The 25,092-nt window shown below is 45.0% G+C and overlaps 1 protein-coding gene across 5 annotated transcripts; it reads left to right on the forward strand.

The window, feature by feature from the left end:
• Positions 1-4,818: 4,818 nt before the first annotated feature.
• HNRNPF (heterogeneous nuclear ribonucleoprotein F) lies at positions 4,819-25,092 on the forward strand. Of its 5 annotated transcripts, XM_012778924.3 has the most exons (6): positions 4,819-4,905; positions 5,227-5,290; positions 15,504-15,663; positions 16,192-16,321; positions 17,950-18,008; positions 23,166-25,092. In XM_012778924.3, the coding sequence occupies exon 6, from the start codon at positions 23,220-23,222 to the stop codon at positions 24,465-24,467; it is 1,248 nt and encodes a 415-aa protein (XP_012634378.1). In that variant the 5' UTR covers positions 4,819-4,905; positions 5,227-5,290; positions 15,504-15,663; positions 16,192-16,321; positions 17,950-18,008; positions 23,166-23,219; the 3' UTR covers positions 24,468-25,092. The 5 variants fall into 5 exon arrangements, with proteins under 5 accessions (XP_012634378.1, XP_012634379.1, XP_012634380.1 ...); XM_012778925.3 differs by lacking the exon at positions 15,504-15,663; XM_012778926.2 differs by lacking the exons at positions 4,819-4,905; positions 5,227-5,290 and adding an exon at positions 5,873-6,022.

Consider the following 25,092-nt stretch of genomic DNA (forward strand, 5'->3'; position numbering starts at 1 on the left):
GAAACTAGGTCAAGACAGCACACACCCCTCACACAGACTACATTACCAGAAGCAATATTCTTTTAAAAAATTTGTGTAAATGGTTCAAAAGTTTCACTCACCCTAAAACTTCAATACTCCCCACTGACTGTATATTATTTTCAAAATTTTGCTGAAATTTCAAACTATATTTACAGTAATGCTTTTTGTAAATTTTAATTTTAATTTTCTTTTTTTGAGACAGAGTCTCACTCTGTTCCCAGGGTTAGAGTGCAGTGGCATCATCATAGTTCACTACAACCTCCAACTCCTGGGCTCAAGCAATCCTCCTGCCTCAACTTCCCTAGTAGCTGGGACTACAGGCACGTGCCACCACACCCAAGTAATTTTTGTATTTTTTGTAGAGACAGTGTCTCACTCTTGCTCAGGCTGGTCTCAAACTGCTGACCTCAAGTGATCCTCCCACCTTGGCCTCCAGCGTGTTGGGATTACAAGTGTGAGCCATTGTGCCTGGCAGTAATGCTTTTTATTTTTATTTATTTATTTATTATTTTTTTTAAAAGCCAGTCAAATTTAGCAGTGGGGGGTTGAATACCAACTTTAGTGACACTAATGTGAATAAGTTCTGATAACCCACTACCATCGGACCAGCCAAGTAATGCTTTTTAGAGAGTTGAAAAGCACCTGAGAGCACTGGTTTATCTGTAATTTTTTGTCCAAAAACAATAAAAGGAAACAGGGCACAATGTCAGTATCTGCTAAAATTGTTATATTACTATTTGTAATTTGTTGTATGTTTAAAGTGTTTCATAATTTTTTTTAATGGAAGTTACTGAGAGAGAAAGAGAGGCAAAGAGAAAAAGAAGCTACAGGCTACTCTGGTCTTCGCACATGTTGATCCACATAAAGTTTTCTGACTCTCCAGAGGCTCTACAGAGGTGAAGGCATCCAACAGAACATACTTTTTGGTGGTAAAACTCATGATAAGGCAAAAAGCTGACAACTCCAAATGGAGATAGAGCTGAAACTTCGCTTACTCACATCCAAGCCAGGGCTTTCGCTGCTGGCCTGGCCTGCTTGGGGAAACCCAGCTGTGGTCTGTTGCTGGGTAAAGAAACCATTTCAAGTCAGTAATCAGCAAGCTCAGGCAGGCCAGAACCCCTCTTTCACTATTTAACACACAATAAAGTGCTGTTTGAAAGAACCGTAAAGTTCTCTGAAAGAACTGCAAGTAATCCAAGGGTCCAGCCTTCCTGGTGGTAGGTTACATCTTGTGTGAGTATCAGTGCTGCTTCAAAGGTGCAATTTTCTATATTAGTCAATAAAATTAACCAGACAAAGATGTGACTGCTGAATTTGCCTGCTTCCCATCTGGATTATCTTACCTCTCATCTCTGCTACTAGAACACCTGGCCTCAAGGAAAAAAGTGACATTTGGACAGGGCCTATACTGTGGCTGGACAGTTTAACTGGCTTTCTCACTTCCTTCATTCTCTTCTCAGATGGGAAAGTGAGGCAGAGGAGGGGCTTGTGAGCCAGTCTGAAAAATCTGTTTCTCACTAGGATCTAGAACACAGCATTTAAGAGCACCCACCCTGGAACCAGATGGCTTCTGCCCAATACCCAGTCCTAACTAGAAGCTGAATGACCTTCTAGTCACTCACATTAATGAGGAAAGTTAATGTAACAATTCTGTACCTCACTTTCGTTCCATTAAATGATGATGAGGTAAATGCCATCTACAGCTGGGTTGTGAAGTTTAAATGCGATTAAGGAATTAGAATAGTGCAGAGCACAGTGAAGGTGCAATGTGTTAGCTATTGTCACTGCTATTGGACAATTTTGTTAAATAGCAAGATATTGAGCAAGAGACTTTTCTGAACCTTGGTGATCCTTGCCATGGAGGATCACCATGGAGGTAGTCAAACCTTATTAGGTAAGTGATTTTTTTCAAGAGCTACCAACTGGAAGATTTTAACTCCAGATGTTCCAAACCTCTGTACCATTTGTATGATGCGTGGTTTCTAGAGAGGTTTTTTTTTAAATTTATAATTATTATGGATACATAATAGTTGTATATCTTTATAGGGTACATGTGATGTTTTGATAGAGGCATACAATGTGAATTAATCAAATCAGGGTAATTGGGGTATCCATCACCTCAGGCATTTAACTTTTCTTTGTGTTAGGAACATTCAAATTCCACTTTTAGGCTGGGCACAGTGGCTCACGCCTATAATCCTAGCACTCTGGGAGGCCGAGGCGGGCGGATTGCTCAAGGTCAGGAGTTCAAAACCAGCCTGAGAAAGAGCGAGACCCCATCTCTACCATAAATAGAAATTAATTGGCCAACTAATATATATAGAAAAAATTAGCCGGGCATGGTGGCACATGCCTGTAGCCCCATCTACTCCGGAGGCTGAGGCAGTAGGATTGCTTCAGCCCAGGAGTTTGAGGTTGCTGTGAGCTAGGCTGATGTCACAGCACTCACTCTAGCCTGGGCAATAAAGCGAGACTCTGTCTCAAAAAAAAAAAAAAACCAAATTCCACTTTTAGTTATTTTAAAGAGAGGAGCTTATTTTTTTAACTGAAAGTATTTATTGAAAAATGTTAAATTTGTCATAATAATCAATGTATATAAACCACGGGAAATAAACAAGTAGGTCAATCTATAAGATCATCTTGGAATGATCTTCATTTGTGGAGAATTTAATTATTCTTAAACCACAGATCTTAAAGGTACACCTCTATGAAGGTACTCTGAAGAATCAAGAAGCCTCACTCTTTGGATTTCAGAACTTAGGTAAAACACTTGTGGACATGGAGGTGAAAGAAAAGGCCACAGCTCAAGAGGTAGTCCAAGTGGACCAGGTGTGGGTGAGCATTTGCCAGTTGTTCAGATGAAGCCAGACCTTTGTGGAAAAGGCCTACGGTCTTGTGGCACCAGTCTGAATGACACCATCCCTCACTGAAGAAGGCCTGCCTACATGCGACTGTGTTGGTCCTCAATGCTGAAAAAGATATAGTGGACACCTGGGATGACTCCTTAGGACAGCAGGAAGCTCATGACTGGGCCACGGCCCTAGTCTTACATTCAGAGAAGACCATCTTGCCGGGCGTGGTGGCTCACACTTGTAATCCTAGCACTCTGGGAGGCCGAGGCGGGCGGATTGCTCGAGGTCAGGAGTTCGAAACCAGCCTGAGCAAGACCCCATCTCTACTAAAAAGAGAAATAAATTAATTGACCAACTAAAACAATATATATATACAAAATATTAGCCGGGCATGGTGGTGCATGCCTGTAGTCCCAGCTACTTGGGAGGCTGAGGCAGGAGGATCACTTGAGCCAGGAGATTGAGGTTGCTGTGAGCTAGGCTGACGCCACGGCACTCACTCTAGCCTGGGCAACAAAGTGAGACTCTGTCTCAAAAAAAAAAAAAAAAAAAAAGAGAAGACCACCTCAAAGATTATTGCATCATTGATGGATAGTGGAGAACTGTCAGGCTTGAGGGCGTCAAAGAGCCCACTTGGCTCACAGGCCCTTTTAATGAAGATTACATGAACATATCTGCTTGGAGCTGGTTTCACAGTCCTTAAGTTCTGAAACATTGCTACTTTTTTCTGGTATAATTTTCTTAATAGGTGACTCAGATTGACTACTTAAATTTTTTCTCCAGAAACATCTTTAGACATCATGAGGTATGATGGAGTCATTGTAGGATTTCTTAAGAATATCTAATTTTTGGCTGGGCGCGGTGGCTCACGCCTGTAACTCTAGCACTCTGGGAGGCCAAGGCTAGCGGATTGCTCGAGGTCAGGAGTTCAAAACCAGCCTGAGTAAGAGCGAGACCTTGTCTCTACTATAAATAAAAAGAAATTAATTAGCCAACTAATATATATAGAAAAAATTAGCCGGGCATGGTGGCGCATGCCTATAGTCCCAGCTACTCGGGAGGCTGAGGCAGGAGGATTGCTTGAGCCCAGGAGTTTGAGGTTGCTGTGAGCTAGGCTGATGCCATGGCACTCACTCTAGCCTGGGCAACAAAGCAAGACTCTGTCTCCCCCAAAAAAGAATATCTAATTTTTGTAGAAACTGTTTTCTGTAATTTTTGCCTCAAGTTATTTTTCTCCTTGGACATTTTCACCTCTTCTGACAGCTCCTTTTACTCTTCCCATTCTTTCTTTCCTGGAACCAGCTTTTACTAACAAACTGCTTCTTCATCATGGTCGACCACTCATAATTTGACATTGAGTACTCCTTTTATTTATCTGGTAATTTAAAAAATAATGTTCAGCTTAACCCGTGATGAGTGCCTTGATATCTGTTAAGAGTCCACCAAAATAAAATGGTGGTAAATTATTAGCCCTACAATGCATCAAGAAAAACCTGTTCCTCTGCCTCAAAAGGCATAGCCATTAGCCATCAAAATTTGTGCACTCAGCTGCCCTGTGACTGAAAATCCTGCACTTGTCTTCTGAGTCCCACTCTGAGGTTTGGGGCGTTCTCACCCCACCGGATTATCCCATGATCTGCTTCCACCTGAGAAATCCCTTCTAAACCCAATCCCTCCGAGATGCCTTAGACTGTCTCTGGATTTCTTGAGCTCCTTTCTTCCCGCGCAGGGAGGACATTTTCTTATCTCAAGCTGGTCTTCAAACTAGGCGTCTTTGGGACGCTTCCGCGTTCAGCCAAGCTCACCCAATCAGTGCCCGCCAGGGACTCGTACCGCCAGCGGGACCTGACCCTCCCCGCACCGCCCGCGCCGGCCCCAACTGGCCAATCGACGGCTCCGCTCCGGCGTGTCACAATGGCGCTGTCGTAGCTCCGCCCCCGGATGCCAGCCGCTGGGGTCCCGCCCTGCCGTGGTCCTTACGTCTTTCCGGCTCCGTCGTGGAAGCAGGACTGTGCCGCGTCTTCTGAAGAAGGTGGGGTTCGGGGGGGCACCCCACGCGGTCACGCCGTCAGGTAGCAGCGGGGTGGGTACGCAGGCTCCTGGGGCTGCCGTAAGTGGGTGCCTGGGGCGTAGGGCCGAGCCAGGGCTGAGCACGCCGGGAGCAGGAGGGCTTCCGACGCGCAGCGTGCGCTCGACGGGCGGTAGCTGAGGTCTCTGGCCCGCCGCGCTCCTCACGCCGCGCCGGAGAAGCCCCGCCCAGAGCGCGCTGCCGGGCGTTTCCATGGTGATGGTAAACAAGCCTCAACTGCCTCTACTACAACTGCCAAGTGCCCCGCGTTCCACTCTCCTCTAGGTGCTGCGAGGGACGACGGAGGAGCCGTATGTGAGAGCGGAAACGGGGAGACTCCGAGTCCGAGGTGAGGGGCGGCCGGAGCGGGCGGGCGGTGGGTCCGAAGTGGAGGGCCGCACCCCCGGGACCGAGTGGGGACTAGACCTACTGGGGCTGCAACCGCGGGGCTGAGGTTTGGGATCTGGGAGGCGGGATCCGAGGTCGAGGGCCGCGCACCCGGGACGGGGCGGGGACTAGACCTACCGGGGCTGGAGACTGGGAGGCTGAGGTGCGGGATCCGAAGTCAAGGGCCTTCCACCCGGGACCAACTGGGGATTGGGCCTAACGGGTGGGGACTGTGGCCTGGGATTAGGGATCGGGAGGCGGATCCGAGCGCAGGCACCGCGCACACCCGGGACGGCGCTGGGGCCCGCTGGTTTCGGGAGGCAGTGTGTGAGCTCGGGAGCCGCCCGGGGCCTGGTCCCCCGGGGTGGGTGCTGCGGCTGAGGCCTGGGCGGGGCTGGCGGCCCCAGCGGGCAGGGCCTGGCTGGCGGCGAGGAGGGGTGAAGGGCGGCGAGCGGCAGCCGGTACTCCGCGTGGGGCGCCGGCGGCCGCCGGAGGGCTCTTCGGAAACGAAAGCTGCGCGCTCACGTGGCCGAGGGCGCCGGAGTTGCACAAGACTGTCTTGTGGGAAGCTGGCTCCGCCCTCCTCCCACGCCCCGCCGCCGGAGCCCGCTCGCCGGCCTGGGCCCTTTCTTCCTCCTCGGCGGCGGCGCGTGTGCTGGGAGCCGCGGCCTCTGCGTCGTCTGCTGTTTTAGAGGTATCGTGTCGGCGTTTGGGGTGAAAATCCTTGCCTCGTTAGCTTAATCGGCCGTTTCTCTTTCCTTGAGCGTTACTTCTTTGTATCTTTGAGTGTATCCTGCTGATTCCTCACTGCTCCTGGGGAACTTGTGGCCGCGGCCCTGGCCTGCGCGGCGCGCGCTCCCGCGGTGTCTGTCCCCAGGGAGGGCGGAGAGCCGACCCGGCCTGCCTCGCGGGGCGCCCCTCCGCGGCTTTTCCTTCCCGCGTCAGCCGGAGGACGAACGAATGAGCCGCCTCCTAGTTTTCGAAACTACTCGTGGGGCGCCGGCCTCCTGCCTGCGACTGTGGGCCCGCTGCCTGGCGAGGCCGCGCGCAGGGCCGGCGCGGTGGCGGCGGCTTCCCGGAACCGCCTGGGCGGGGTGGGGGCGGAGCGCGGAGGCCCGGGCGGCCTCGGGCGGCCGGAGCCCGTGGAGCCGGGAAAGTTCCGAACGCAGCAAATAATCTTTTGGATTCAAAAAGTTATCCTAGCAGTACTGATCTAAATATAATTCTTCGTATTACTTCAGTTATATTTTTAAAAGTTAACTACGTATTTGTTTCTGGACTTCTGGTAAGAATGAACATTCCTAGGGTTCTCCGATTAGACAAAAAATACATTAAGATCTGTCATTGAAAAGTGATGTTTTCAGGGCAAGGTTTCTATTTTCCATTTATCTAATTTCTATACAAGGTTTCTTCATTTTAAAATAAGTAAGTAAACTTTCTACTTTTAATGAATATTGAGAGATTGCTTTATTACTGATGTTAAGCAAGTCCGTCTTTTGTCTTTAAGATCTTATGTTCTTGTAAGCATTTCTGTAAAGATTTATGATTTACATATTATGATCCTTTTTCTAACTTAACATTCTTTTTTCAGTATTTACTTTTTTGGTTTTTTTAATGGCAAATGACTCTAGTTTCAGTTAAAGGGTATTGTTATAAAGCTTCCTTTTAAACATTAAATATTCAAGTAAAAACTCAAATTAATTTAAGGCAAAACATTGGGTAAATAGGAGAAGAGTTCTCCCATGTGGCCAAATCTTGGAAGATCCTGGAGACAGATGAGAACCCAGTGGGGTGGGTGGTGTGGACAAGCAGTAATGGGCGAATCCCTTTCCCTGGAAGTGACTTCCCACCTATCCTCTCTCCCCCACCTGAGCTCTGGTTCTCTGGCTATTAAGTGAACCACATTAATTGACCTTTACTGGGTCCAGGCACAGAGGTAGGTGTTTTACCCCATCTTTAAATCACTTGCTCATGACTACTCTAAATGGGGTTGCTGTATTATATGCATGGTACGGCTCAGAAAATGGAGGCTGGGGGAAGTCACTTGCCCAGGCATACAGTTAGGACTAAGTAGACAGGGATGCCCTCCTGCTAGAGCTCCTGCCCACAACCGGTTGCCCCGAGCCAGTATTCTTGTGGAGGACAACGGGTGGGCAGAGGAAGAACTGAGCTCAGCCAAGACCACTCTGGCTTATTTTACAGGAAACCCTAGACCCATAAGATTTTTATTCATAAATATTTACTTCTGTGTTTCTAAGGACACTCTTAAAACAATACCACAATACCATTATCACACCTAAAATAATTCCTTGATGATCTAAGTGGTTCAGGGTTCACATGTCCCTGATTGTGTAGTAAATATTTTTATGCAGCTGGTTAATTTAAATCAGGATCCAAACAAGGTCATACTTTAATTTGATAGATATTTCTTGTTGTTTTTTAATTCAGAATAGCACTGTCTGATAGAAATATAATGCAAGCCACATCTGTAATTTTAAATTCTCTAGTAGTAAAAAGAAATGGATGTGGTTCACTTCAATAATTTAACCTAATGTATATCTACAATAGTATTTTACATATAATTTTTAAATTAACATTTTCATATGAAGCCATCAAAATCCAGTGTGAATTTTACACTTACCAGCATGTCTCAATTTGTAATAGCTACCTTTCAGTCGTGGTGAGTGGCTGTTGTATTAGGGGTGATCTAATGGATCCCCTTTCTTTCTTTCTTTCTTTCTTTTTTTTTTGAGAGTCTCACTTTGCCCAGACTAGAGTGAGTGCCCTGACATCAGCCTAGCTCACAGCAACCTCAAAGTCCTGGGCTCAAGCGATCCTCCTGCCTCAGCCTCCCGAGTAGCTGGGACTACCGGCATGTGCCACCTTGCCCGGCTAATTTTTTTCTATATATTTTTTTAGTTGGCCAATTAATTTCTTTCTATTTATAGTAGAGACAGGGGTCTCACTCTTGCTCAGGCTGGTTTTGAACTCCTGACCTTGAGCGATCCACCAGCCTCAGCCTCCCAGAGTGCTAGGATTACCGGCATGAGCCACCGTGCTGGCAGGATCCCCTTAAAGGATCCTTCCTTACAGTGTATTTGTAATGTCAAGTGTATAGTTCCTTCCCTACACTCTGGGTTTTTCTGGTTGCATTCTCAATGGTGGTGTTTGAGTCTCTGTTCTTTATATTTCCTATAAAATGGTAGTTACCTCTAGAGGTAGTTCTGATTCCAGTGAGAGTTTTTGGAAAGAATACTTCATTCTTAAGGTGCTGTGTGCACATATTTGTTGGTGTTATCTCTTTTGTGATGTTAGCAGCTATTGATGATCATTACCTAGATCATCATTTTTTTAGTAGTTTCCAAATTAGTGATAATTCTAATTATACATTCCTTCTCATTTATTAGCAAGAGTATTTTTATATTTTCTTAATCATTTGATAACTCTATGATGTACTTTATATGTTAAAGGCAGGTCAAGTTTTTGATTCCTTTTTATGTTTACCAATATCCAGCATGGTGAATTGGATCCCTATCATGTGCCAAAGGTAGCCAATAATATTTTTTCTAGTTTCATTATGAAGTCATAGATTTTATTTAACATGTAGGATGTATTTTAATCTACAGCATCTTTTACTCTCTTTGCTCAGATTATCCAGTTTTTCGCCAGTGAAAGCCATTCAGACTGGTTCCAGTTCTTGACACAACTTTAGCTTAGCATTTCTCATAAAACATTAAAAAATTTATCTTTCCTCATACTTTGTACCCATTGACATATCAATATGAGAAATTAGCCGGGCGCGGTGGCTCACGCCTGTAATCCTAGCACTCTGGGAGGCTGAGGCGGGTGGATCGCTCGAGGTCAGGAGTTCGAAACCAGCCTGAGCAAGAGTGAGACCCCCATCTCTACTATAAATAGAAGGAAATTAATTGGCCAACTAATATATATATATATAATTAGCTGGGCATGGTGGCGCATGCCTGTAGTCCCAGCTACTCGGGAGGCTGAGGCAGAAGGATTGCTTGAGCCCAGGAGTTTGAGGTTGCTGTGAGCTAGGCTGACGCCACGGCACTCACTCTAGCCTGGTCAACAAGCGAGACTCTGTCTCAAAAAAAAAAAAAAAATATGAGAAATTGCAGTAATTGACTTTGAAATGATCAACTACATTTGCATTCCTGAAATAAACCTAACTTGGTCATGTTATTTCTTTGTGTATTGCTGGATTTGGTTTGCTAATACTTTGGTTATGATTTTTGAATCTGAGTTTTATGATTGAAGTTAGCCAGTGATCCTTAATAAACTAATTTTAAAACTTTTTTGGAAATAGAAAATCAATTCCAGGTTGATTGTAGATTACATGTAAAAATACAAATCAAAACAGAGCTTTATACCTTAAGAAAATAACCATAGGTCCTTGGGCTAGGAAACAGATCTCTTAAACATGACACAAAAAGCAGTAATCATTAAGGAAAGGAGTGACAGACTGGGATTAAAAACTCATCTCCTGTTAGGTTTCTCTTGACAGTATGCGCTTTTACAGAACTCTTCACCTAGTGTATATACAGATGCTCCTCTACTTGTGATGGGGTTTGTTCCCATAATAAGTTGAAAATGCACTTAATACACTTAGCCTTAAACATGCTTAGAACACTTACATTAACCTACAATGTCAGGCAAGATCATCTAACACAATGCCTGTTTTACAAGAAAGCGTTGGATAGCTCATGTGATTTACTGAATAGTGTACCAAAGTGAAAAACAGAGTGGTTTTATAGGTACTTAGGTTCCTACTCGCACCGTGGTAAAGTTGAAAAATGTATTACACATTCCTTATCACACTATGTCTCCTTATAAGTCTAATTGTATCTATACATGAGAGCTATCATTGACATCTCCATTCTTCTTAATCTTCTAATTGAGGGCCCTTTTCAGCTCTGATATTTGGTTAGAATAATGCTGTCCAATAGAATTATGATATGAATGCCAAATATTATGTTTTCAATTTTTAAATTGGTGCTACATGCCATATAATTAATCTTCTAAAAGTATATATAATTCAGAAGTTTTTAGTATTTCCACAGAGTTGTGGGACTACCTCCACTATCTACTTCCGTAACAATCTTATGTTGAAACACCCTTCCATTCCTGGGATACATCCCACTTGTTCATGGTGTATGATCCTTTTTATGTGTTGCCAGATTTGGTCTGGTATTTTGGGGGGAATTTTGCCTGTATATATTCATAAGTCTGTAGTTTTCTTGTGATGTCTTTGTCTGATTTTGGTATCTGGGTGTATTAGTTTGATAGGGCTACCAAAGAAAGTACCATAGACTGGTGGCTTAAACAGCAAATTTATTTTCTCAAAGTTCTGGAGGCTAGAAGTCTTAATATCAAGATGTTGACAGGGTTGGTTCCTTCTGAGACAGGAGAAATAACATGTGAATAATAGGAATTCCAGGAGGAGAAAAAAGACACAGATTGAGGCAAGAGAAGAGATAAAAAATGGAAGGGAATATTCCTGGCTTAACCTCAATTCTGTAGTTTCCATTAGGACATTTTTAAAAGATACAATGCAGGCCCAGCGCGGTGGCTCATCCTAGCACTCTGGGAGGCCAAGGCTGGCAAGATCACTCAAGGTCAGGAGTTTGAAACCAGCCTGAGCAAGAGCGAGACCCTGTCTCTACTAAAAATAGAAAGAAATTAGCTGGACAACTAATATATACATAGAAAAAATTAGCCGGGCATGGTGGCGCATGCCTGTAGTCCCAGCTACTTGGGAGGCTGAGGCAGCAAGATTGCTTAAGTCCAGGAGTTTGAGGTTGCTGTGAGCTAGGCTGATGCCACAGCACTCACTCTAGCCTGGGCAACAAAGTGAGACTCTGGAAAAAGAAAAAAAAAAAAAGACTTTTATTAATATGCCTGCATTGTGTCTTTTTTTTTTTTTTTTTTTTTTTTAAGGCATGAGCCACCGTGCCCAGCCTAATAAAACTCTTAAGTTTAGAATATAAAGAAAACTGCATTGGAAAAAGTATGTCTTCCCCCTATTATTTCTTTTTTCTTTTTGAGACAGAGTCTCGCTCTGTTGCACTGGCTAGAGTGCCGTGGCATCAGCCTAGCTCACAGCAACCTCAGACTCCTGGTGGGCACAAGCTAGCCTCCTGCCTTAGTCTTCAGAGCAGCTGGGACTACAGGCATGTGCCACCATGCCCGGCTAATTTTTTCTATATATTGTTAGTTGGCCAATTAATTTCTTTCTATTTTTAGTAGAGACGGGGTGTCACTCTTGCTCAGGCTGGTTTTGAACTCCTGACCTTGAGTGATCATCCCACCCGACCCATTATTTCTTTTCCTTTTCCTTTTTTTTTGAGACATTTCTTCCATTTGTTAACTGATAAATCAAAACTCAGTAATTTTTAGTACCAGAAAGGTTTTTATTCTATAATGGAATATCTAAAAGTGCTCGTTATATTTTTGTCTTTGTGAAAATAATTATGGTTTTTGTCCTGCAGTTCTGGTGGCTTAACCTGCCTGAGGCTGGGTGTGGTGGCTCACGCCTGCAATCCCAGCACTCTGGGAGGCTGAGGCAGGAGGATTGCTTGAGTTGAGCTCAGGAGTTCGAAACCAGCCTGAGCAAGAGTGAGACCCTTTCTCTACTATAAATAGAAAGAAATTAATTGACTGACTAATATATATAGAAAAAATTAGCCGGGCATGGTGGCACGTGCCTGTAGTCCCAGCTACTCGGGAGGCTGAGGCAGGAGGATCGCTTGAGCCTAGGAGTTTGAGGTTGCTGTGAGCTAGGCTGACGCTATGGCACTCTAGCCTGAGCAACAAAGTGAGACTCTGTCTCAAAAAAAGCCCGCCTCCTGCCTGGGTGAGGTGTGTGTTCTGTGGGTGCTGATACCCTCTCTAGTATATTGCCATGTTCCTTTCCTTCTCCCAGCTGTTCTCTACTCCCCTGAGGCAGAATGCTATGGCCTCCTAAGCTACAAAGAGCACAGTCTCAACTCCTGTGGCAGGCTACATGGAACTTGACAAGGTGTCAGTTTTCGATGGAGGCCCATCCCTCCTAGGCTCCTAATGGGGACACCTTTCTGAGGGGGCTGTGGGCACCATGAGCCTTTCTGCCCAGCTCATGAATTTGACTGCATCACTCAGGGGCTGCTTGCTCAGGGTTACAGGAGGTGGTCCTGGAGTCTTACCTTCCCATAATTGTATTTTTCTTTAGCAGAATCTGTACACACCCATTTCTATTTCTTAAGCTACTCATGGATCTTATTTTCTACTATGGGGAGAGAGCCTCCAATTCATCTAAAATGATGACATTTTCTCTCACTTGAGAACAGATTTTATCTTTAGGAACAGAAGTCTAATAGTGCTTCCTTTGAACATTTTAAAGAATCCTCACCTAATATATACATTTTTGTGTTTTCCTTTGTTTACCTGAGATATCTTGATACTTGAGTCAATTTGCAAAATACAGTGAATATCAAAGAACAGCTGTTCTATGTTGGGTAAAAATGTGTTCATTTCAAGCGTAGGTAAAATTTACCTAACATTACATTATACTATTTTTGCTTTTTAGTAACACTGCTTTTGAGAAATTAACACTGAGGAAAACTATTATTCCCCTAGACTTAGGCTTAACTATTAACTTGGTTAAGTAAGCTAAAGGGCCTGATAGCTAGAAAGTAATGGAAGACAGCTTTCCTGTTGCATGCAGGTCATGACAGATCCCCTTTGTTCGATAAAAATTTGTAATAGCATAAACATTTAAAATGTTAAAGGTCTGTCTGCAGCTTCTTGGACCTTAGTAGCTCTTAAGATAGCTCTGTGTATGGAGCTTGGCATGTTGTACAAATTGGGTCAGAACTCTCACACTTCATATCCATGAGCCCCTGAAAAGTTAAATAAATACAACTGTTATGTTGGTCCTTTTTTTTTTTCCCAATGAAGTTGGTCCAGACTTGCATCATATATTTAAGTGAACCCATGACTTCTAGAAGTGTTTAAAAGCTACTGACTTGGGATGTTACAAAATTGCTGGTTGGAATAGACTTTTGAGGCCATTAAATCCAATTTCTAATGACACACAGGTCTGGGCTCAGTTCACATGCCGTACCATGACAAGGAGTTTTCCCCCTCAAGACCCATCCATGCTCCTAATGTGAACAGGCATGAGCAGCAGAAACTGTATCCTAAGTTCTATTTGGTGAATTTAATTTAATAAAAATTGAACATAAAGATTTAAAAGGATTCCCCACAAATAAAATATTACTACAAAGCAAACAACACCAAAACATATCCTGGCAAAGAGCTGCATTAAAAGAAAGAAAGAATTTGAACAAGTGTCCAGAGGGAATACATAGGTAATGTACAAAGGAAACAAAGAATAATATGGGCTTCTAACTTCTACTTGTTTTAAACCTTAGCTATGTATGGGCATGGGGGGAATAGTTCCCGTTCTTTATGGAATTCTGTCACACTCAGTTCCCGCCTACCCCGTTTATGCTTCCTGGCTGTTTAAATGTCTCTTCCTCAAAACCCCCTCTGAACTAATCCACATTTTCTATTTTTTGTTAATGCCAAAATTTGTCATAAATTTGCTTGTGCGTTTCTTTGTTGATTTCCTAGTCTACTGTTCTGTGGACTCACTAAGGCAGGAACTATGCTTGTCATTCCCACTATCTAAGCCCAGCCCCTAGCACAGTGTCTGCATCTTACGTAAGTGCACAGTATATTTCTTGGTGAATGAATGGATCTCTCCACGTTTGGTAAATTTTTATCTACTGCACATCACTCAAATCCTTTCACATTATGCAATTCCCAATTCAGTCTTCCTGGATTTGTTCATTGCTTCCCATTTTGTCCCTATGTGTCTTCCCACTATTCGTTTTCCAGATAGCATCTAGTAATGTTCTATTAAAAAGCAAAACTTAAATCACACCACATTCCATTTTGAAACAATTAAGTGGCTTCCCGTTGGCCTTAGAATAGCATCCAAAACACCAAACCAGGCCTTTAAGGGTTGGAAGAACCTTCCTCTGCCACCTCCTTCCAAAATTGACACGACTTGATCCTCTGGCTCCAGGCCTGTGTACACATTGTTCCCTCACCGCCCATGTCATGTTTGATCAATAATGAACACTTGCCTTGCCTGAGTCATGAACCAGTTAATGGAAGAAGGCATAAATAAAACTACTTGAATGCAACAAGTGCATTCAAATAAAATTAGTAATATTTGCATGCCAATCATAAATTACCAAGAATATTTATCTGAGGAAGATTTTAAGAAACAGTTAATGCTTATGAAGCAGTTAAGGCCATTTTCATACTGGGTACTCTTTCTGAAAACAAGCCAATTTTCTGGCTAATTTTCCTTTATTCTCTTAAATGTGTTTTTGGTCTCTTTCTCACTTTCCTTGGAATGACTGGATTTTTGAATCCTCTGAATTGTCTTCATTCTCTGATAGTAAGAAATAAGCAAGGAGGTAGTGTAGTGTTGGTGGCATTTTTACTGTGGGCTATTTCAAATAACAAAGGTAGACTATATTAAAATGGAACTCCCATGTACGTGTCAGTAAATGACACTCAGTCCTTTTATTTGGAACTATTCAGAGGAAGGACTGGATAGTTTTTCCTCTATAAAGGGTCTTGTAAAGAAGATTACGGTAGCATAATAGCAAAATTTGTAATTCCTAATATAAAATATCCAGTCACTCACTGCTCACATCATTACAATTGTTTTATAATTGTTCTCCATATCATTTGAGTTAAGATTCAAAAGTTCCTAAAATATAATTGCTTGCTAGGTATACATTTTAGGAATTGTGTTTTAAATTATTTTGGTTATGCAAACTGTTTACATGAGTCCGTGGTCAAATGTACAAAAGAAGGTATTGTTGGTAGTGAAGGTACTAGCTTCCGTTTAGTCTGGTGGTTTCTCTTCCACACTGCACTACCCGTCCCGGTCCCCCCATCCCCTCCCTCCCTAGCTGGTGCTCTGGACTTTCCCCAGCTCGCTCGCTCCCTCCCTCCCTCCCTCCCTCCCTCCCTCCCTCGGCTCTTGTCTGGAGAACTCACTGAGAACTGTCTTACTTCTCTCCCTGCTTTTCTTCTCTCCTTCCCCCACTTCCTGCCTGGCCGACCGCGCGGGCCGCGGGCCACACCTGCAGGCACGCGTTTCCCATTGGTGACTTCTTGGCGGGCCGGCGGGGCACTTCCTCCTCTGCACCCCGTGACCCACGTCCGGCTCTTGGCCTCGGATCACGCGGCCTCTGCTTCCCGGACTCCGGACCCACGCTTCTTAGATCCCGACTGCCCGTCCCCAGCCTGGTGAGCCGCTGTGGAGGCCCCCGGCAGCCCGCCCCTGCAACTCAGCCCCTTCGACCGGGAGCGGGCCCGGGCGCTCCGCTCTCCTCCCCGCCCGTGTCCTGGCGCTCCTCGTTCCCGCCTCCCCGTACCCTGCCCACCCGTCTGGGAGCTCCCGGGGGTGACAGCTCCAGCCCCTGCCGACCCGGGAAGTCACACCTACCCTACCCGTTGTCCTCTGGTCCCTGGAGGCCCCTGGGGTAACTCCTCTCCCCCACACCCGGGCCCGGAGCCGCCCCGCCCTCCCTGCTGCTGGCTCCGCCCCTCGCCCGGAAGCTGCAGCCCGAGCCCGCGCCGGCCTGGGGACAGCCTTCCTGCTGGGGCGGGCGGTCCCGAGGCTGTTGAGTCGCCAGGTGGAGGCCACGGGAACGCAGTTACCTTGTCACACGACCTCAGCGGTGCTTCCCGCCAAAGTACGCACAGCCGCGTCCCTGGGGTTTCCAACCTTAGCAGAAAGCGTTTGTCCCTGGCCATTTGAATTTCTATTTTCAGGTTAACAAACAGAAGATGCACCTGGATTTTCCTCGGAGCCCTCTGCGTTGTTAAGCTTCGGGTGGAATTTGGGGGCCTTGGGCTGTAAGCCTTGCTTGCTTCATAGAAATCAGTCCTGCTTCCTCTGTGGGTAAGTCTTAGAACAAAACAGTCCGCGGCATAGTCCTGAGGCCGCGCGGTTCCCGTGGACTTTGGTTTTAGGAGCAAACTATCTGAGTAATTAAGGCATTCGGGACAATGGTACTGTGTGTGCTCCCTGCTGTCTGGAGGTTAAAATTGGTGCTCTGAGTGATGGCGGGGGTGGGCTCCTAGTGAAAGCCCTCCTCTGGCCTCCCTGGTGCACAGATATGTAAAGTAGGTGAAGTCTAGGTTTGACCGGCACCTCAGTCCTGAACAAAAGAAAATGTGCTGGGTGGTGCTTAAACCGCCCTATTTACTTTGCAAATAAACAGGACTAGTGCTAGTACTCTTAGGCACACCCTTTTTATCTTGATTGGATCTGCCTGAAGGCAAGTGTAAATCCCGTCTAACCTGTGCAGGGCGGGGGGTGGGGGGTTGAAGGGCACTTTGCCCAGGGGTTTTAGAAGTGCAGACTCTTGGGTCCCCACCGTGACCTGTTTTACAGTCTGTATTTTAACGAAATCCCTGGGTGGTCCACGGGCATCAGCACGTTTGGAAGCCACAGATGTAGAACTTGGAAGTCATCACGACCCAGTCACCATGGGGAGTTGAGCAAAGTCCTCCCAGCAGTTCCATGGTCAGCCTTCTCTATGCAGTACCACGGTCTACAGGCTCACGAGGTCTTTTCTGAACGGGGTAAAGTGGGTCTGGCTGCCAACTTATGTGTGTCCCCAGAGAGGCCCCAGGTGTTGAATGAACTTCAGATCACCCTGGAAGGAGCTGGGAGCTGGAGTTAACAAGGCAGAAAGTGGACCTTGACTGGGTTGCACTGTCTCTTGGGGGGAAAGGCAGAGGGGACTATGGGTGGTTACAGCCTCTTGAAGACCTGTTCCAGAGTATTTGAAACTGTACTATTTCTGAATAGGTTTCCTGACAACTATAATGCTTTCATGTGTACAGCTCCTCCCAATAGTATCATGTAATAATCGCAGACAATTGTAAGGAAGATATAGTTTTATTTTAACACAACAGATTCGACAAAATTAACTGACTTTTTCGAAATTTCATATTTCCAAAACTAAGAACGCAGCTTAGTTTTTCTCACAAGAATTCCATGGTCTTCAGCCCATGTCCTAGTCCTTTGGGGACAGCTTTATCACATGAATGTTGGTGATGATAGTGCATATGATTTTCCTACTGAAAAGCATATTTCAACGAAGTTGCCCAGTAACTCGGAGTCTTTTGAGTGTGTCTCCACGCTACCCCCAGAGAGGTTCTTATAAAGCTGGTCAAACTAGGTCTGGCAACCAGAGGTCTTAGCAAGCATTGTTGCTGGTGCCCAGCCCCTGCTGGAGTTGGTGCCCCTCCTCCTCATTTTACTCTTCTGTACTTTTCATTTTCTGTAGACTCACCAGTTGGGTGTTTCCCTTCTGTTGTGCTCTATATTACCCTATGAAAAGATAAACCTCCTAGGTGCCGTCAGGGTGTAATTGTGTCAACCTTGGGGCTATAAAGGGCTTTCGGGATGGCCACCTTGGCCTGGAAGAATTTAAAGCACCCAGCCCCAGAGACTGCCTGCTGCTCTGCTGAGTTGCAGGGGTTCCAAAGCTACACTTCCAATATTGCTCTTTTTTTTAGGACAATTGGTTACCTACCAGAAGTGTCAGCCACTGAAGGCTTCAAGGTTGTTCTTTAAGGTGAGCTATTTTAAGAAAAGTCATATTTCAGTTACAGTGTTTATATTTGATTTGTTGTATTCACAGGCTCTTGAAGTAAAAAATTGTTTTTCACTAACTTTAAATAAATTTGTGTGGGACTCTTCAGTTGAGTTTTGGCCAATGAAAAGTCTTAGGACTTCTGAGAAAAGGAAGAGAAAGCTAAATAGACAATAAATGTTTTAAACATAGACATGTGTTTTAGAGAAGAATCACCTTGTCCTCAGAGGAAATAATTTTATTTCTGAAGCATTTCCTGAAACATTTGTAATGTGTGATTGATTATTTTTACTCACCACTGTACAAACAAGGATATAATGTGTAAGGTGTCATTGGCAGGCATTTAAAGTAATTCTTACATGAAATGTCAATGTTCTTTTATGCTTCTTGCATGTCTTTCAGCCTAGCTAGGCTGCTGCATTCTCAAGGAAGGTGTTGACCCCACATGGTCAGCAGTTAATCCTCAGCTAATCTTAGGCCTGCTAGGTTGGGCCTGTGCTGAGAGTGCTGTCACAGTGGCCACCAGAACAGGCACACACAGTCTGTCCCCGGTAGGCTCCCAGGGCGGGTTTGAAGATACCTTTTATCTAAGTCACAGCAAGAGTTCTATGGGAGTATAGAGCTACAGGACTTATTTGTGGAGAATGGGAAGATTTTTAAAAAGGCGGTTTATTTGAGCTCTGAGACCTTAAGGATTAGCAGGATTTAGCTAGACAGAAGGTTGGGCAGAGTATATTTAGAGAGAGAATTAATGAGAGCCTCAACCATGTGCGTCACATCCCTGAGGGAGCAGAGAGCATGGCACATTCCAGGAGAAAAAGAAAGGAAGTGATGTGAACTAGGCAGGAGAGTGTTGCAGGCTGAGGACCCCATTATCCCTGTCGACCTTTTTCTGAAGCCAGTGGGAAACCACTGAGGATTTAGAAACAGGACAGTAACATAAGTTTTAAAAGAACACTTGAGCTGTGGGTTGGATTGCAATAAATGCTAGCCATTAATGCTTGGGGAACTTCTAAAATGGGATAAGGGTAGCCTTGAGTAGGCCATATATAGGTACTTGGAATCAGGGAGGAATATGAGAGAAATGCAAAAATAAAATGGCAGTTTGATAATTCACATTACAAACAAAAGAATTATTGTGCTCATACTCTGTCATTGAGTGTGTAAGGGACTCTGTAGAGCTATTCAACACTGTTATTGTTGAAAAGGCCAGGGTATAATAGGATTTTTAGGGGTCAAGGTTCCATGGAGAATGGAATTGCCCAAGAAAGTTGATGATTTGGGTTTGAGGGCTTGGAAGAAGTGGTTCAAAGATTACTTCAGTTTCCTTCTAGAGCCTCTGGGTGCAGGTAAGGCAGCAATTGGAATACAATTGAAGAGAAAATGCCAATATCATTTGTGGTAAGGAGGGGTAGCTGGGAAGTGCTGTTGTATATGCCAAGTCTGGGCTTCCAGGAGACCCAGGGGGCAGGGAAGGGAGGGCCACCTAGAAGAGAATGGGGACAAGTGAATCCCTACAGTTAATGTTTGAGGAAGGACTTACAGACTGAGAAAGAATGTCTAGTGAAGTAATAGGAATCCCTAACCAGAGTTGCATCATAGGAGTGAAGGGGAAAGAGAGTGGTTTCCAGGAAGAAATGGTTAAATCCTGCTGTGGGAAAAAGATGAAGGTAAGAAAAGACTTGGTCTTCTTCCCATGGAGATCTTTGGCACAAGTGGGATCATGCCCTTATGATGGTGGGGTTGGAGGTGACATCAGTGGAGCCCCTTTGACAAGATTTTACTGGAAGAAAAGGCAGGTAGCTGGAGGCAGAGTTGGCATGGGGAAGGATATATGTTATGTGATTGGTTGGACCTGAGCTTATTTGGTTGCCAAGGAGACAGTGCACAATGGAGAGGAAAGAAGAAAGAATTTACATAGGGTGGGTGAAGTTGGGACCCAGAACAGAGTTGTTGATAATGATCTCAACTGTAAGGAGAGATCACTCCCTCTTTACAAATTCTTAGATTCTGAGGAATATAAATAATAAATATTGAGGCCGGGCGTGGTGGCTCATGCCTGTAATCCTAGCACTTTGGGAGGCCGAGGCGGGCGGATTGCTCAAGGTCAGGAGTTCGAAACCAGCCTGAGCGAGACCCTGTCTCTACCAAAAATAGAAATAAATTAATTGACCAACTAAAAATATATATACAAAAAATTAGTCGGGCATCGTGGCGCATGCCTGTAGTCCCAGCTACTCGGGAGGCTGAGGCAGTAGGATCGCTGAGCCCCGGAGATTGAGGTTGCTGTGAGCCAGGCTGACGCCACGGCACTCACTTTAGCCTGGGCAACAAAGTGAGACTCTGTCTCAAAAAAAAAAAATAATAAATAAATAAATTAATTAATTAATATAAATTCTTAGATTCTAATCTCTTCAGAAGATCCCCATTCCTATTGGGAGTGGAAGGTGATGAACTGAGAGTAAGAGGAGATGGGAATACATAAGGCCACCCTACACAGCTAGGGGCTAACTGAAGGGAGCTCTAGACCGTGGGGGCATCTAGAGACCTTTTTGGTTGTCACAACTTAGGTGGGAAGTGCTACTGGCATCTAGTGGGTAGAAACAATGCATGGGCCTGCCCTGCACAACAAATAACTGATCCAAAATGCCAGCAGTGCTGAGGCTGAGAAACTCTAGTCTGGAGGTACCATTTTGCCTGGCTGTGTATAGCTGTGCAGACCAGCCATGGAACAAAGAGATATTTGGAATCTTCCAGGGCTTTGGTTTTCCTGGGCAGATACAATAAAGGGAGACATGTCTATGAGTTCTATATACTGTGGGGAAAGACTGAAGTGGTATGTGGGGTCTAAGCTGGATCAGGAAGAAAAGAATTGGGGGGTAGGAGGACTGTATGAAAGGAAGCTGAGGGAGGATGGCAGTTGTAGGAGAGGCAGGAGGATATGATTACAGAGAAGGACTTCCACAATGTCGCTCTTAAATTTTGGGAGTCACTGGTGACAGCAATGCCTAGGGAGGCTCCTGACAGCTGTTGAGATCAGGGGAGGTAGGGATCTAGGGGAAATGGTGGGGAGCTATGGATTATACTCTCGAGCATTGAAGGATGATGGGACCTAAGGCTGGGAATGGAACTTTAGTGAAGCCTCCAGATTCTTGCAGGAGTGAAGAGCATGAGGAGGTGTGGGTCAAAGACAAGACAGTCAATACCTGAAGGAGCCCCCTCTCCCTCCCCTCTTGGGAGCCTATACCCATCAGCCAAGAGACACAATGAAAACTTGCCCTGGTGCAATGGTGCGATAAGGAGATTCTGAACTGGTAGTATAATATCTATCCATGGGCAAGGGAGGGAGAAGCTGCTACTTTTTTTTTTTTTTTCCCCAATGTTACACTGAGGTGGCTGAAGCCTTTTGGGAGTGGAGAACAAAAAGCTGCTTATGGCTGGGCATGGTGGCTCACGCCTATAATCCTAGCACTCTGGGAGGCCGAGGCCAAGGATTACTTGAGCTCAGCCTGAGCCAAGAGCAAGACCTCATTCTCTACTGAAAAAAAATAGAAAAAATTAGCCAGGCGTGGTTGGTGGGTACCTATAGTCCCAGCTGCTTAGGAGGCTGAGGCAGGAGGATCGCTTGAGCCCAGGAGTTTGAGGTTGCTGTGAGCTGGGCTGACACCACAATACTCTAGCCCTGGCAGCTGACACTCTGTCTCAAAAAAAAATAATAATAATTGTGCTTGTGTTTGTTTCTTTCACTGTTATCCTAAAAAGCATTTTTATTTTAAAATTTGTAACTTGGTAGCTAAACCCATATGTGTTCTCAGACTAAAGCACAGTAAAAGTTTATTTAACTTACATGCACAGTCAGCATTAATACATTTGTGTGGGGGGGAGGGTCATTAGCGGTACAGGTTAGTCCCCCTGCGTGCCACCATGCCCAGCTAATTTTTAGTTGTATGGCTAATTTCTTTCTATTTATAGTAGAGACAGGGTCTTGCTCTTGCTCAGGCTGGTCCTGAACTCCTGACCTCAAGCAATCCTCCTGCTTTGGCCTCCCAGAGTGCTAGGATTACAGGCATGAGCCACCACGCCTGTGGGCCCCCCCGCCCCTCTTCTCCCTAGAGCCTGCCCCATGCCACTCATCAACAAGGGTGGTTTTGCCTTGGCTGTATGCTTTTCAAAGTAATTGCATTCCTAATCACGATTCATCAGTTAAATACTCAGTGTTAGGTCTTCATGATGCTTTCAGGTTGTTATATGTACATTGTTTCATTTGTGCTGTTTATACTATGATTACTGGGGGCCATCACAATGTTTTTCACTTCTTTGGTATTAAAAATAAGCATACAAGGGACATTCTGGTAATTAGGGTCTGTTGCTACTTAAATGCCACTGCTTACAGTGGCTACATCAAATTTTAAAATTATTAGCAACATCATGGGCTTTAAATGGTAACTCATTGTCATTAGTTTGATTTTCACTGATGCTACTATGGTTGAACATCTATTGATGACAAATTTGCTTTTCCATTTCTTACCTATCCATGCTTTTTGTCTGTTTTTTATTGTGGGTATACAGGGATTTATTTTTTTTTGAAGAGCTCTTTAATCTTTTTCTACATGATAAACCACATTTCTTGAAAAGACCACTAGTATTAATAGCTACTACGTCTGTTACACTCGACGGGAAATGACACTTTATTGAAACATTAAATTTGCACATACTCCATTTGCTCTTTTTTTTTGAGACAGAGTCTTGCTTTGTTGCCCAGGCTAGAGTGAGTGCCGTGGCATTAGCTCACAGCAACCTCAAACTCCTGGGCTCAAGCGATCCTTCTGCCTCAGCCTCCTGAGTAGCTGGGACTACAGGCATGTGCCACCATGCCCGGCTAATTTTTTCTATTTGGTGGAGATGGGGTCTCACTCTTGCTCAGTCTGGTGTCCAACTCCTGAGCTCAGATGATCCTCCTGCCCTGGCCTCCCAGAGTGCTAGGAATACAGGCATGAGCCACTGCACCTGGCCTGAGATTGAGTCTTCATTCATTCTTGCCTTCCTCATGTATAAGATGGAGGAAATAATATTTAGTGCATATTCTTATTAAGCATATAAAATGAAAATTTATGTAAAGTAGTTTTGCTTTCTTTTCAGCCTCAAAAAAAAGCTGTGCCCAAGCTTGTCTGACATCTGCCCTGCCAAGTGTCCATGATGCTAGGCCCTGAGGGAGGTGAAGGTTTTGTGGTCAAGCTCCGTGGCCTGCCCTGGTCCTGCTCTATTGAGGACGTGCAGAACTTCCTCTCCGACTGCACAATTCGTGATGGGACCGCAGGTGTTCATTTCATCTATACTAGAGAGGGCAGGCAGAGTGGTGAGGCTTTTGTCGAACTTGAATCAGAAGATGATGTAAAAATGGCCCTGAAAAAAGACAGGGAAAGCATGGGACACCGGTACATCGAGGTGTTCAAGTCCCACAGAACCGAGATGGATTGGGTGTTGAAGCACAGCGGTCCCAACAGTGCTGACAGCGCCAACGATGGCTTCGTCCGTCTTCGAGGACTCCCATTTGGATGCACAAAGGAAGAAATTGTCCAGTTCTTCTCAGGGTTGGAAATAGTGCCAAATGGGATCACATTGCCTGTGGACCCTGAGGGCAAGATTACAGGGGAAGCTTTTGTGCAGTTTGCCTCACAGGAGTTAGCTGAGAAGGCCCTGGGGAAGCACAAGGAGAGGATAGGGCACAGATATATTGAAGTGTTCAAGAGCAGTCAGGATGAAGTCAGGTCTTACTCAGATCCCCCTCTGAAGTTTATGTCTGTGCAGAGGCCGGGGCCCTATGACCGCCCTGGCACAGCTAGGAGATACATTGGCATCGTGAAGCAAGCGGGCCTGGAGAGGATGCGGCCCGGCGCCTACAGTGCAGGCTATGGCGGCTACGAAGAGTACAGCGGCCTCAGCGATGGCTACGGCTTCACCACCGACCTGTTTGGGAGAGACCTCAGCTACTGTCTCTCAGGCATGTACGACCACAGATACGGAGACAGCGAGTTCACAGTGCAGAGCACCACCGGGCACTGCGTCCACATGAGAGGGCTTCCTTACAAAGCAACCGAGAATGACATTTACAACTTCTTCTCTCCACTGAACCCTGTGAGAGTGCATATTGAGATTGGCCCAGATGGAAGAGTGACCGGTGAAGCAGACGTGGAGTTTGCCACTCACGAAGAGGCTGTGGCGGCTATGTCCAAAGACAGGGCTAACATGCAGCACAGATACATAGAACTTTTCTTGAATTCGACAACGGGGGCCAGCAATGGGGCATATAGCAGCCAGGTGATGCAAGGCATGGGGGTAACAGCAGCCCAGGCCACTTACAGCGGTCTGGAAAGTCAGTCAGTGAGCGGCTGCTACGGGGCTAGCTACAGTGGTCAGAACAGCATGGGTGGATACGATTAGTTTTGTAGAAATGTTGAAGATTTTTCAATCAAATTTTCACAGGCAGCCAACAAGCAATGAATGAAGAGCAGTTATAACTAGAGGAAGCTGTGGGACCCATTTTGCACCATGAGTTTGTGAAATCTGGATTAAAAAAAATTACCTCTTCAGTGTTTTTTTATGCAAACTTTTCTTCTAGCATGTGATATTGAGTAAACTAAAACTATTTTCAGCCTTTCTGAATTAACATTTTGGTAGTATACTTCAGAGTGATGTTATCTCAGTTTAAGTAGTTTCAGTATGTTGAATATAAGGACCTTTTGCCACCACATCGCAGTGAACACACTGGGGAGACGTGCGTTTTTGGAAAACTCAAAGGTGCTAGCTCCCTAATTCAAAAAGAAATACTTCTCATGTTCATTCTAGTTTATACTTTCATTTAAAATCTTTTAGGTTAAGTTTAAGCTTTTTAAGAGTTAGTTTTGAGAATTGAGACACAATACTAATACTGTAGGAATTGGTGAGGCCTTGACTTAAAACTTTCTTTGTACTGTGATTTCCTTTTGGGTGTATTTTGCTAAGTGAAACTTGTTAAATTTTTTGTTAACTAAATTTTTTTCTTAAAATAAAGATTTTTTCACAATGG

This window comes from Microcebus murinus, chromosome 14, assembly GCF_040939455.1.
Source record: "Microcebus murinus isolate Inina chromosome 14, M.murinus_Inina_mat1.0, whole genome shotgun sequence".
In the NCBI taxonomy this organism is placed as follows: domain Eukaryota; kingdom Metazoa; phylum Chordata; class Mammalia; order Primates; family Cheirogaleidae; genus Microcebus; species Microcebus murinus.